Source organism: Nicrophorus vespilloides, unplaced genomic scaffold, assembly GCF_001412225.1.
Source record: "Nicrophorus vespilloides isolate i.1.1-1 unplaced genomic scaffold, Nicve_v1.0, whole genome shotgun sequence".
In the NCBI taxonomy this organism is placed as follows: domain Eukaryota; kingdom Metazoa; phylum Arthropoda; class Insecta; order Coleoptera; family Silphidae; genus Nicrophorus; species Nicrophorus vespilloides.
This window is the reverse complement of record NW_017097113.1, coordinates 5886-19663: the sequence shown is the minus strand read 5'-3', so window position 1 is coordinate 19663 and position 13778 is coordinate 5886. Positions and strand designations below refer to the sequence as shown.

Below are 13778 nucleotides of genomic sequence, written 5' to 3'. Positions count from 1 at the left end.
ATCAATATTCGCTACAATCCTCAAACATGCAACTTTCATAAGCATCTTTTGAATCCAATTAATCTATTATAATTTCCGAGAAAATCACTAAAATGTGAACGTTAATTTTTCAGTTTTTCTAATTTGAACGCGAATTACAGCCAAATGTATAAAGCCACAGAAATATGTAAAGACATGCTACATTTCTCAGAAATCCACACATATTTTAGATACTATATTTATAGTTTCCAAGAAAATTACAAAAATTTTTAAAACACTGATTTTTCGAGCGATAATTTTTCATTTTTTCTCATTTGAACGCAAATTACAGCCAAATGGATGAAGCCACAGTAATGTATGAATACATGCTACAATTCTCCAAGCATCCAGCTTTCATACGCATCTTTGGGATATGTTAAATCTATTATAATTTTAGAGAAAATCATTAAAATGAGAAAACACTGATTTTTTGAGTGTTCAATTTTCAGTTTTTTCTAATTTGAACGCGAAGTACAGCCAAATGTATAAAGCCACAGAAATATGTGAAGACATGCTACATTTCTCAGAAATCCACACATCTTTTAGATACTATATCTATAGTTTCCAAGAAAATTACAAAAATTTTGTAAACACTGATTTTTCGAGCGATAATTTTTCATTTTTTCAACTTTGATCGCGAATTACAGCCATAATTATGAAAAAAATGTAGACGATTTTTTTATACCGTAATTATTTAATATTATAAATTTATAAATTATTATAATTATTAGTCAATATTAACAAATAGATTTACAATTTTCGAGCACCAATTTGCACAAACAGAAAAGTTACTTTTATACGTAAATAGGAATGCATTTGCACAACACATCAGCAGTCGCTCATGACATACAATAAATACTCAATGTTTATGCTCCGCATTATGCGAATGATGAATGAAAGAGGCCATTTGTTATGCCCTCTTTTTTTGTTTGATTTTCATCCCATGTCAATGTACCTATTTCAAATGTGGGATTTCGTTTCTTTTTTTTTCTCTCTCTCTCTTTTATCCTGCAAAAAAAGGAAGAGAAGCAACAAAATGTGAAATATTAATGCGTGTATTTATCGTGCGGCTCGGACGAGATTTAAATTTCAGATAAAACGTGCTCTGTTCTCTGAAACATCTCCTCCATTCAGCATGGAAATCAAACCATCAAAAGGAATACTTTACGACTCCGGTAATTGCGAGCATCCCAACACACGACTCATTATTGGAAATGTTTCTCGCTGTAATTTTTTTCTGTACGTTCTCATGTTGAATGTTTCGAGGATTATTTATAATTATTTAAAGAAAAAACATGTTTAATTTCATGTTAATGTTGGAATTACGAAATATTATTTAATACATTTATGCATGTTTTTACACAATTTCAAAAGAAACTATTAACATTTTAAAGAAATTAGATAGGAAATAAATAAAGTGCAAATTTGACGTTTAAAACGTCAATTTTACAGTTACTATTTAAATCAATAATTTATAATGATTTAGGTAGTTTTTGGTGATTTCATATTAATAAATAATAATTGCAAATTTGACGTTTAAAACGTCATTTTTGTAGTTTCTATTTTAAGATAGATTTTAATAAGGAAAATTTTCAAATTTGAAGCTTATTTGATATAATTTTGTATTGCTCTTAGTTTATTAGAGGTTGTTTCTATCAAAACCATATTCACTACTATTTAAAACAACACTTTACTGGTTTATATAGTTCTTGGTATTTTGGTATTAAAAATTACAATTGCACATTTGACGTTTTAAACGTCAATTGTATAGTTGCTATTTAAATCAATACTTAATAATGATTTACGTCGTTCTTGGTGATTTGATATTAATAAATAATAATTACAAATTTGACGTTTAAAACGTCATTTTTGTAGTTTCTATTTTAATATTGATTTTAATAAGGAAACTTTTCAAATTTGAAGCTTATTTGATATAATTTTTTATTGCTTAGTTTATTAGGGGTTGTTTCTATCAAAACCATATTCAGTACTATTTAAAACATCACTTTACTGGTTTATTTAGTTCTTGGTGTTTTGGTATTAAAAATTACAATTGCACATTTGACGTTTTAAATGTCAATTTTACAGTTGCTATTTAAATCAATACTTTATAATGATTTGCGTCATTCTTGGTAATTTGATATTAATAAATAATAATTGCAAATTTGACGTTTAAAACGTCATTTTTGTAGTTTCTATTTTAATATGGATTTTAATAAGGAAAATTTTAAAATTTGAATCTTATTTGATATATTTTTTTATTGTTTAGTGTATTAGGGGTTGTTTCTATCAAAACCATATTTAAAACCTATTTAAAACATCACTTTATTGGTTTATTTAGTTCTTGTTGTTTTGGTATTAAAAATTACAATTGCACATATGACGTTTTGAACGTCAATTTTATAGTTGCTATTGATATCAATATTTTATAATGATTTACGTCGTTTTTGGTGATTTGATATTAATAAATAATAATTGCAAATTTGACGTTTAAAATGTCATTTATGTAATTTTCCTTTTAATAAGGAACATTTTCAAAATTGTCAAAACCATATTCACTACTATTTAAAACATCACTTTACTTGGTAATTTGATATTAATAAATAATAATTGCAAATTTGACGTTTATAACGTCATTTTTTGTAGTTTCTATTTTAATATTGATTTTAATAAGGAAAATTTTAAAATTTGAAGCTTATTTGATATAATTTTTTATTGTTTAGTTTATTACGGGTTAAATATGGTTTTGATAGTAACATCAAAACCATATTCACTACTATTTAAAACATCACTTTACTGGTTTGTTTAGTTCTTGGTATTTTGGTTTAAAAAAATATATAATTGCACATTTGACGTTTTAAACTTCAATTTTACAGTTGCTATTTAAATCAATACTTCGTTCTTGGTGATTTGAAATAAAAAAATATTAATTTCAAATTTCACGTTTTTTTAATGTAGATTTTAATAAGAAAAATGTTCAAATTTGAAACAAATATTATTTATTTATTTTTGTATTTAGTTTATATCGAAAACATATTTACTATTATTTAAAAAACATTTTACATATGACGTTTAAAACGTCAATTATAGCAAAACTTGCTTTACATATAGATTTTAATGACAAAAATATTTATATTCGAAGCAAATTACATACATTAATATGTACCGTTCAATATATTGGGGTTGTTTCTATGGAAAACAAATTTACAGCTATTTTAACAATATTTTACTATGAATCTAAGCTTTATTTTAGATGTTTTGGTATTAAAAATATAATAAAATATGCAAAATTGACAATTTAATCATTGAGTTTTTTAGGGTTTTTTTTAGGGTTTTAGGTTTATAAATTGCAAATTTGACGTTTCAAACTCAATAGTTAACATGATACAGCTTAAGTAAATTGAATTCCAGCTGCCGCATTGTAATGAACCACATTGGAATATGCATGTACATTCAATATTTGCAATGAGACGGAAACGTAACGTGCGGTTTGATCGTTAATTTGTCGCGCTGCGCCATCTGTTGCCTGTCATTCGAATGATTAATTAAGATTTCGACAAATTTGCACGCACATCCATACACAACGTATGCAAATTTGATTGTACGTGGAGAAAAATTGTTACGCATCAAGATAAATGGTTAAACCTGATTAGGTGGTTACGAGGTTACGTGATTATCGGGCTTATTGTAATCTGCCTTCAGCCAATAATCCTCGATATCGATTCGCGGAATAGGGTGAAGAGAAGAGTCGACCAACGCAATAATCTCAGCCACATAGACCGGAATACGAATGTAGGAGGGTAGTAGTCTTTGCTCACAAAAAAAACAACCCTCCTCTTATATCTATACTCTATATATACATACATAGTTTTCAAACCCACCCTAAAGGATCTAAAAACCTACTTTACACTCATTCGATTCCCCTGGAAACGTCTTACTTTTCCACATCTCAATAAATCTTTCAATAATAAAAGTGGAAAAGACAACCACTTTGAATACTTTATAATTCCGCCAATATTAGAAACCGCACAAATCGAGGACTTTCAAACATAACAGCACATAAAGAAATTTGATTATTTTTCGAATTTAAATTAAAATTTACGTCAGATTTTGAAATTTTCATAGTGAATCGGCACTGATCGAAGTCGCACTATGCGAGGTACTGCTCATATTGTATAGTTTGATGGGATTAGATAGCAGGTGGATCTCGAGTGTCGTAACGTTCCTTGTGGATAATAAACTTGTAACGAAGATTGTAATCCACTGAGAAACATTGTTCTTCTTCGATTCAGTCTGGATGAACGAAATTGCCGACAATAAAATGCAATATTAACAAAGTCCATTGCACTATAATAAAGTACACTTTCTTAAGTGATTAATGTGTAATTACACATTATAAAGTGTAATTACATTTGGAAATACTCATAAATTTTCAAGATTATTTATATTAATAATTTTACAATAAAAATCTTAAATTTTTGTTAGATAATTACTAATTTCATCATAAAAAAGCGATTAATGAGTATTTAAAGCTACAATTTAGAAAAATCCTTATTTTTTTCTGATTTTGATATTTTTTAAAACAAAAAGTTAATTATTAATTTCATCATTAAAAAAACGATTAATGAAATTTTTAATGCAAGTTTGTAATTAAAAAAATGTAACTTAACATTTTTGTAATCTTGAATATTAGTAATAATTATTTCTTTAATTGTACCTCATAATTGATAATTTAGACAGAAAAATTAGTTAGATTAGTTTAGAATTTTTTTTATTATTGATCAGAATGAAAAAAAAATACATCAAAAAGTTTTTTAATCTAGATTTCAACATAGAACGATAGAAGATAATTAAACTAATGAAGTTTTGAAAAAAATCTATAATTTTGTTTGATAATTGATCAAAAAGACAATAAATGAGTTTGTAAAAGTGCAATCAGCGTGTGCTCTTCAAATTCAAATAAATTTATTTGGTTTGTAGGGATGAAAACGCATCTCAAATGGAAAAGCGATTTGTTGAATGCGAGCTTTCGTGATGTTTTTTCATGCTTAGTTTAGCCTCCCCCCAAAGAGATTTATCTCTTCTTCCTGGTACGAAGAAAATCCCTAGGAGAAGACGAAAAAAATGGAGCAACGAGGAGGATGAGGACGAAACTAACCAAGTACTTAAGAGTTAAGTGAACCATTATATATTGACATAAAGCGGGGAAGAAGAAAGGAAACAAACACACACACAGAAGAAAAAAAGAAGCGCACGGAAAACAAAAGAAGCGTAAAACGCTTTGTGAAAGAAATATATGGAGGTAAAGAAAAAGAAAAACAAACAAAAGAAAAAAACATGATGATCGGATCATTTAGCTGTAGTTATCATAAATAGGTATAATTAGGAATTATATAGGAAAGAGCAAAAGATGTTTCAATTCAATTTGGATGTTTTTTTCTTAATTAATACTTCCTTCTAATTAACTTAGAAAAGATGCTAAATGTCTTCTTTACTAGTAATTACACGCTGTTCATTAAAATTCATTAATTTAGCCCATATTTCCTTATAAATATATCAATAATTGAAGAAATATTTGAAAAACTTTATAAATTTTTCTATGTATTAAAAAAATTAATATTGAATAAGACAATTTTTTTAATGAAAATTCTAGTGTAAAAGCATTAATTACTAACACATAAATAAGAGATTGTATTTTATAAGATACTGTTTATTAAAATTTATTAATTTGCTTCATATTTCATTATAATTATATCAATAATTGAAGAAATATTTGAAAAATTTATAAATTTTTCTATGTAATAAAAAAAAGGAAAAAAACACATTTTTACATGAAAATTCCTGTGTAAAACCAGGAATTATTAAGACATAACTAAGAGATTTCATTCATCAAATTCATTCATTTACGCATATTTCCTTATAATTATATAACTAATTGAAGAAATATTTGAAAAACTTTATAAATTTTTCTATGTTATAATATTGAATAAGACAATTTTTTTTTAATGAAAATACAACATATTTCCTTATAATTCCTAATAATTGAAGAAATGTTTGAAAAAATTATAAATTTTTCTATGTATAAAAAAATGAATATTGAATATGACAAATTTGTAAATGAAAATTATAGTTTAAAAGCAGGAATTATTGAGACATAACTAAGAGATTATATTTTTAGGTCAATGTGAAGTAAGATGAGTTGCGTTCATTGATCTTACTTTTCGTTCATAAATGTTGACAAATGTAAGACAAATTTATAAATGAAAATTACATTGTAGAAGCAGGAATTATTGAGACAAAACTAAGAGATTGTATTTTTAGGTCAATGTGAAGTGAGATGAGTGGTTTTCATTGATCTTAATTTTCTTTCAGAAATGTTGTGGAAATTGAGACGAAAAGGCTTTAGAAGTGCGCTTTGATTTGTGCACGTCCTGACCGTTCATCGACTAAATGAAATTCTTGTTTCATTTCAAACATTTTCTTATAATAAAATATAAAACACACTTTGATGATGGAAATTTAATGAAAACGAAATTGATTTATTATTTATGAGAATATATTTGAACATAACATTAAATATCTAGTGCAATAAAATTAAATGTAAATCAAATACTTTTTAATTGCAGAAATACCTCGCATAATGCGGCTTCACTATAGTACGGTTTGAAAATTTCAAAATCAACTAAAATTTTAATTGAGAATAATAAATAATAAACAGTTAAAGCTCTCATTGTGCTGTTTATTCTTAGGCAGTTTTAAAATTCTCGATTAGTCCGGTTTCAAACAGTGCGTATTTATTTAAAAGATAGCCTTAATTAGTTATTTACTGTTTGAAGATTTAATCAGAAAATGCAAAGATTTGTAAGTTTTCATTGAAATATATATTTATGTCATATTAATTTTATTGATTAACAATAGATGGCGTATTTGGAATAATGAAATTACGTTTTGATTTTTAAAGCAATCCACGCGTAAATTCATATTTTCTTATGTTTTTTTTTTTGATTTTATATATTTAACAATTGTCATCAGTCTTCAAAACAATTTTGTACATATTTTTTTGCAATATTTAATGTTATACAATATTGAAAGTTAAATTAGAAAGCGAAATTAATTTTGTTATGATTTAAGTTAGGTAAATCAATGAACTATGAAAACATTAAATCTAATTGATTCGTGCTTTTTCAAATATTTCAAGAAAAAAAACAACAAACCAATAATAGAACAAGCAACAAGCAAGGATCAAATATTGATATTTTTTTCATACAAGAATAGGATCTGAAATATTGCATCAAGAAAAAAACAAACATCAGAGGGAAAAACAAACATAATAAAATTACGAATTGAAACAACTAATTGTGTTTTTCATTAATTTTCTTCTGAAAGTAACGACGAAATAAAGAAAAGGTAAATTGTATATACAATTTGGATGCGTGATCTTTACAAATTATAAAATATTAATTATGTTATATAAATAAAATAAAATTTATAAGTTTTTTTTTTGAGTGCTTATGAAAAAATAAAATTGTTTAATATTTTATATTGAGCTATATAATAATTATTTCTTTTGTATTTAAGCAAATATTGAGTTTAGTCTGTTCCAACATTTCCTGATTTTTACTCGTATAGTGAAACATATTATAAAATGCGCATAATTTGTGTGCACAAGTTTTATAAATGATGTAGGAGGCGCAGGCGGGACTTCTCATCGTCATTCGTTCTGCAAAACGTCGCTCGTTAATCCAGTCATTTTTCTAACAATTCATTTTGTTCGTTAAGCGAGGTTCCACGGTAGTTGGTAATAATTTTTCTATGTCGTATAATTGTATTCACAATCTGTTCATCAATGTGAACATTGAGTAAATTTAAGATCGTGGTCGTTTTTAAATGGATAATATTTTCCGGTGGATAGTTACCATTCTGATGATTTGATTTTTAATTTGTTGGTTGGCTGTCGTCTTGTAGCTAACTTCAGTTGTATATTGATTTCTGCGATTCAACTATTTTCTTTCACTGTGAATCTGCTACTATCCTTAACTCTGTCATTGTCCATCGACTTGACTTGGCTGAAGGTCCATATACTGAACCTAATTTATTTGACTGTCTATCTGTGACGAACGATGGCCCTATTAATGCAAGCACCGAGAGGGTTCACAAAGGGCCTGGCTTGATCAGGATTTGAACCTGCGCCGGTTCGATCGTAGGTATGGCGACTTAACCATTCGGCTATTAGTTCGGTTATGGTAATAATAAACAAAAATTACTGATAATAGGTTTTTACAATTATCTTAATATTGAGTACCTGTTAGAAAAACTTATGGTCAATGGCAGCAGTTTCTATTTTATTATTGTTGAACTAAAGATTATATTTCCTCAAATTTCATTTTTTTTCCCCGAACCAAGTAATAACAATAAATATAACAAAAAGAATTGCAAAGAATGAATGGAAAATGACGTATTAACATTTTTGTAAAAAAAATTTAAATTAATTGAATAATTTTAATTTAAATTAATTGTATAATATTTTTGTTGAGTCTCGTATATTTCGTTGATCAATGATAGATGGCGTATCGGGAATATTGTAAATATTATTTTTTCTAAATAATCGCTCTATTATTAAGTGAAATGTAGTTGATCATAGCAAAATCTTTCAATTGTCGTAAGTTATTTGATCTATTACTTTTTCGAACAATTCATCAATCATGGGAAGAACAAAAAAAAATTTAAAAAAACCGTTTAGGAGAATGTTGGAAAAAATCTGCAAATATTCATCGAGTACAAAAATGTCGAATGCAATTCTGATGAAATGTTCTAGCAAACAAATTTTGCTTGAAATTAATTTACGCGGTTTTTTTTACACGTAAATTAGAACTGTATTAATGCGGATTCTTTTTAAACGCAAATTTAATTTACAAATAAATATAAATAAAATATAAATAAAATAAATAAAAATATAAATTTAAAAAAATTACATTAATAATAAAAAAAGAAGTCTAAATATACAATATTTTTTTAAACAATAATAGGAAGAGTATTATTATTGAAATGTATTTATTGTAAAAACATATTTTTATTTAGAAATCGTTGTTAGTTATAAATTTAGCATCTACCTGCTAGCATCTACCCTTCTTGGTGCAATAAAATAATTCTCATGAAAAATCTGCATAGTGGGGGTAAATGGAAAAAGGTATATATTAGATGCTCACAGCCTTTACCAAATTCAAAAGAGACTTACTTTTGGAAACATCACAGTTCTTTACAGACACATCGCATGTTTTCTATTAATTTTACAATATGTTATCTAAACTTGTTACTAGTATATTCTACCTATATGCAGGCATAGTCAACTGCAGCCTGCTACCACTAGATTTGAAACCTCCAGGTGAAGAGAGTTTCAACATAGAAACGGCGTTAATCGTAAGTAATCTAATTATTTGTTATTGTTACAAGTTATTTAATTATTAATATTTTTTTATAGTTGTTAGACAAATGCGATGAAGCGCACAGATATGGAGAGAATAACATCGTTTGCCGTTTGAAAGATTTGCAGAAGCATCTGCAAGATATTATTTATGTAATTGACCAGTATATTTCTTTTAAATGTAGTTGCAAAAATACAATGACGTTTATCGGTCTCCATTCTAAAGCTAGAAACGGTTTAGCAAATAGGTTGCCAAAATTAAGAAAAGATGTACAAAAATTGATGTCGATGATAGACAAATCAATCGAAAGTATAATTAAACAACATAATGATCCGAAAGAAATGAATCTGATCATGAAGAAGTATGATACATTACATGATTTAATGAGTGTTCTTTATGAAAATGAATTACAATACCTCAAGTTTGAACCAAATTTAGAACGTATAAATGATTTTTTGAAAGGAAAAATGAACATTAAATCGAAACGTTTAACTTATATAAACGAAGCTAATGAATATTTGGAAGGAAAAAGTGATACATTTATGAGATTAACTGAGGTGCGGGATAATGAAATCATAGAAAAAATCTTTAAACATAAATCATCGAGTCAGGAGGTACAGAATTTGCTGAGAAATTCGTTGAAGGATGTGTTGAATAAAAAGAAATTGAGTTTGGTCGATGTAGAGGAGACTGCGATATCAGATGAACTGAAGAAGGATCTACGTAGCTTTTATAAAACTGTAAGGAATCTGAAGAATGGCATCAAATACTTCAAAAATATCAATATTAGAGCTCATCTTAAACAATCCCAAATATATCAATTACATTTGATAAAATGCAAGTTGGACCTTCACTTGTTGAAAGGAATCGCAAAAAACGATGTTGAATTGTAATATTGATTTATTTTTGCCAACATAAAATATTGTATGGAAATCATACAAGAACTCTTCCATTAAGTTTGAGCTGATTTCCTCCATAGAAACTATGAAGTCCTGACAATTAACACCATCATGTCTAATAAATAAAAATAATGCTTATGTTTCGAAGACTATGAAACAAATTTGATGAAATGCAAGACGGACCTGCAAAGGTTGAGAATACTGGAAACAGATGATTGGTTATCCATTTACCAATTATTTATTATATGTTATTAATATAAATAAAATTGTTATTTTAATATTGAACATAATCTTTACTTTCATTTATTTGTGCATCTGCATATAGACGGCTTTCCTCGACGACATTAATGTTCTTGGTAGAAAATGATTATTGTCATTATTGCAGCGGTTTCCAAACTGGGAGGCGCGGACTCTTGCCAGGGGAGGCGCCAAAAATTTTTAATAAATTAATTTTTATACAATAATATTTTCAAATAAATAAAACGTGTCTATATTATTTAATCTATTAAAACAATAAAAGGTAAGGGAAGCGCGGAAAAAACATTTCGGGGAGGCGCGGAAATTTTTTTTTTTTGGGGAGGCGTAGTAGCATAAAGTTTGGAAACCGCTGCATTATTGTCACAATGAAACAATATACAGTGGAACCTTGGGAAACGATTAAATTTAAGAAAAATTACTCTCGTTAACGTTTCGCATATCGAGTGAGTGGTACAACAAATATGTGTTGTGTCCAACTATTATTATGATATATAAATCAACTATGGATGCTATTTAGTATGTGAATTGGCAAATAGTTCCTGGTCTTAGTAGTCCTTCTAGTTAAATCTTAGTGCTGTTTGTGATCCCACAAATTTCCAAACTTGTGTTCGGACATAAAAATGACCATAGATTTCGAAAGCAGAACCATTAAAAAGCGAGACCAACTTATACTTATTAATTATATGGGGAAAATTGTTTCACTAAACAATTATTTCAATATTCGAGTTTTTACTGGGATTTTTTTCTCGTTAAGCGAGGTTCCATTGTATAGAATTAATTTATATTTAGAAGTATATAAATATATAGTTAATAACCAATTTCAATAATTCAATACCTGTTTGTAATGTTACTAATTGAGATTTGTGTTACAACAATATGAATCAATTACTTTATAATATATTTTGGGCGGAAAAACTGAGATTTTTTACATTTATATTCATTCTACATCTAATTAACTTTTTCAAAAGTTTTTTTTTTTCAATTTTCTTTTCTTAGTGTTACTATTTTATATTGGAGTTTTTCTGATTTTTTAGGACAATTTGAATGTACATATTGTTCCAAATATTGAAAACCACTTCACCAGCAGTATTCATTAGACCAGTTTCCAAAACTAAGTTAATAGGATGAATTAAATACTAAATAAATAATGAATATTGAATAGATTATGAATAGAAAAACCTTATAAATTCTGGATGTAATGTTTTTAGTTTTGTGAAAGCTGTATAGATTGCAATTACTAGAAATGCTACTAAAGCAATAATAACTAAGAAATATTCTGATTATGAAGAAGTTGATTTACTTGAAGGTAACGTACTAAAGTGTTTTGGAGCTTATGATTTCAGCACTAAAGGTCTTCTAGTAATAATGATGAAATCAAGACATTGATCGAGAAAAACCCGCACTACGTGACACGTGAATTAGCAGAGATTTTAAAAATATCAAAACCGGTCATCCACGAGCATAAAGCGTTAAAATGTAACAGACAAAAATATGTACAACACCAGCAAACTACTCCAAAGAATATGGTGGAGTTAGACTAAGTTGTACTACTCCACCTTTAGTATTTACAAGACAGAGCAACTTCCAATTTCCATTTAGGAAAGACGTCGCTACGACCGGTCAATCTTGGCTCTGCGAAATTTGTGCCCCGAAACAGTGTTAGTAATCCCCCGTTATCATATTTGACTTTCAATTGGCCCATTGTTCATGCCCATTTCATATTAATGCCAGGGTCCTTAAAATCCATTTATTCACGTTTATTCTCTTTAATTCCATTAATTTCGGGAACGTTTAATTTCTAATCAATATAAAAATATATCGACATACAAAATTTTCGATTCATAATTTTCTGATAAATGTGCAAGAAATTTCCGGAGTTAATCAATATGAAAATAAGCAAACAAAATCTTTAATGTATTTAAAAATTAAATTATTACTTGAAAAAAAATGTAATAGAGCTTTTAAGGTTTTGTTTATAAGTAGCAATAATTTCTTAAACAATATTAATAAATGTATACATTTTGTTCGAAAATAAAAACTTCCATAATTTTACTTAGAAACGTTATTAGTTAAAGCTTCACCAGGTAGATGACCCATGTTGGTACAATAAAACGAAGGGTAATACAAATTGAAACCAATTCTCATGAAAATCTGCTTAGTGGGGGTAAATGGAAATCAGTATATATTAGATGCATCCTCGCAGACTAGCATACTCAAAAGCGACTTACTGCTGGAAACATCACATTTCTTTGGACACATTTCACTTGCTTTCTAATAATTTAAAAAATGTTCTCAGAAATTATTCCCCGCGCCTATCTCCTACATACATCGCATAACAAACTTAAGCTGCCAACTCACTGACTTGGAAACGTCCAACTGCAGAGAATTACAACTATGAAACTGCGCTAACTGTAAGTAATCTATTTATTTTTTATTGTTACAATTTATTTATTTATTATTATTTATTATTACTTTTTATAGTGATTGCCCGATGCATTAAGGCGGTCGAATATGGAGAGAATAATATGGTTGACTATTTAAAAGATATACAGAAGAATCTGAAAGGAATTCTTTGTAGGATTAGTAACTATAATTCTTTCAAATGTAGTTGCGAAACTACAATGAGATTTATTCATCTCCATTCTAAAGCTCGAAACGGTTTAGCAAATAGGTTGCCAGAGTTAAGAAAAGATATAGAAATAATGATATCGATGATACAGAAAACAATCGAAAGTGTAATTGAACACCAAGACGATCCGTTAGAAATGAATGTGATCGTAAAGAAGCAAAATATATTAATGGAACTAATGGCATTAATATATGAAAATAATGAGCAATACAACACGCTTGATCTAGACTTTGATCGTTTAAGTGATTTTTTGGATAAAAAACTGAAAAGCAAATCGAAATCTTTAACTTATATAAAGGAAGCTAAACAATATTTGGAGGGAAAAAGTGATACATTTATGACTTTAACTAAGGTCGGGGATAATGAAATATGTGAAAAAATTTTCAAACAGAAATTATCGAGTCAGGAGGTACAGGATGTATTAAGGAATTCATTGAAGGATGTGTTGAATAAAAGGAATTTCGATTTGGACGATGTCAAGGACACTGAGAGGATAGATGAATTGACAGAGGAGGAACAGAAACTGCAAATTGATTTGAGTAGGTTTTACGA

At 27.7% G+C, this 13778-nt stretch overlaps 1 protein-coding gene across 2 annotated transcripts; it reads left to right on the top strand.

Annotated features, from left to right (window-relative positions):
• The first annotated feature begins 9132 nt into the window (after positions 1-9132).
• On the top strand, positions 9133-10552 carry LOC108558952. Of its 2 annotated transcripts, XM_017916052.1 has the most exons (3): positions 9133-9205; positions 9356-9435; positions 9497-10552. In XM_017916052.1, exons 1-3 carry the CDS (start codon positions 9196-9198, stop codon positions 10331-10333), a joined length of 927 nt encoding a protein of 308 aa, XP_017771541.1. In that variant the 5' UTR covers positions 9133-9195; the 3' UTR covers positions 10334-10552. The 2 variants fall into 2 exon arrangements, with proteins under 2 accessions (XP_017771541.1, XP_017771540.1); XM_017916051.1 differs by having other exon boundaries at positions 9133-9435.
• The last annotated feature ends 3226 nt before the right edge of the window (positions 10553-13778 follow it).

Excerpts from the sequence above, each read along its gene's own strand:
- LOC108558952 (XM_017916051.1), top strand. The coding sequence starts at position 9,313 with ATGTTATCTAAACTTGTTACTAGTATATTCTACCTATATGCAGGCATA. Across the intron at positions 9,436-9,496 it reads ACATAGAAACGGCGTTAATC|TTGTTAGACAAATGCGATGA; the intron begins GTAAGTAATCTA and ends ATTTTTTTATAG.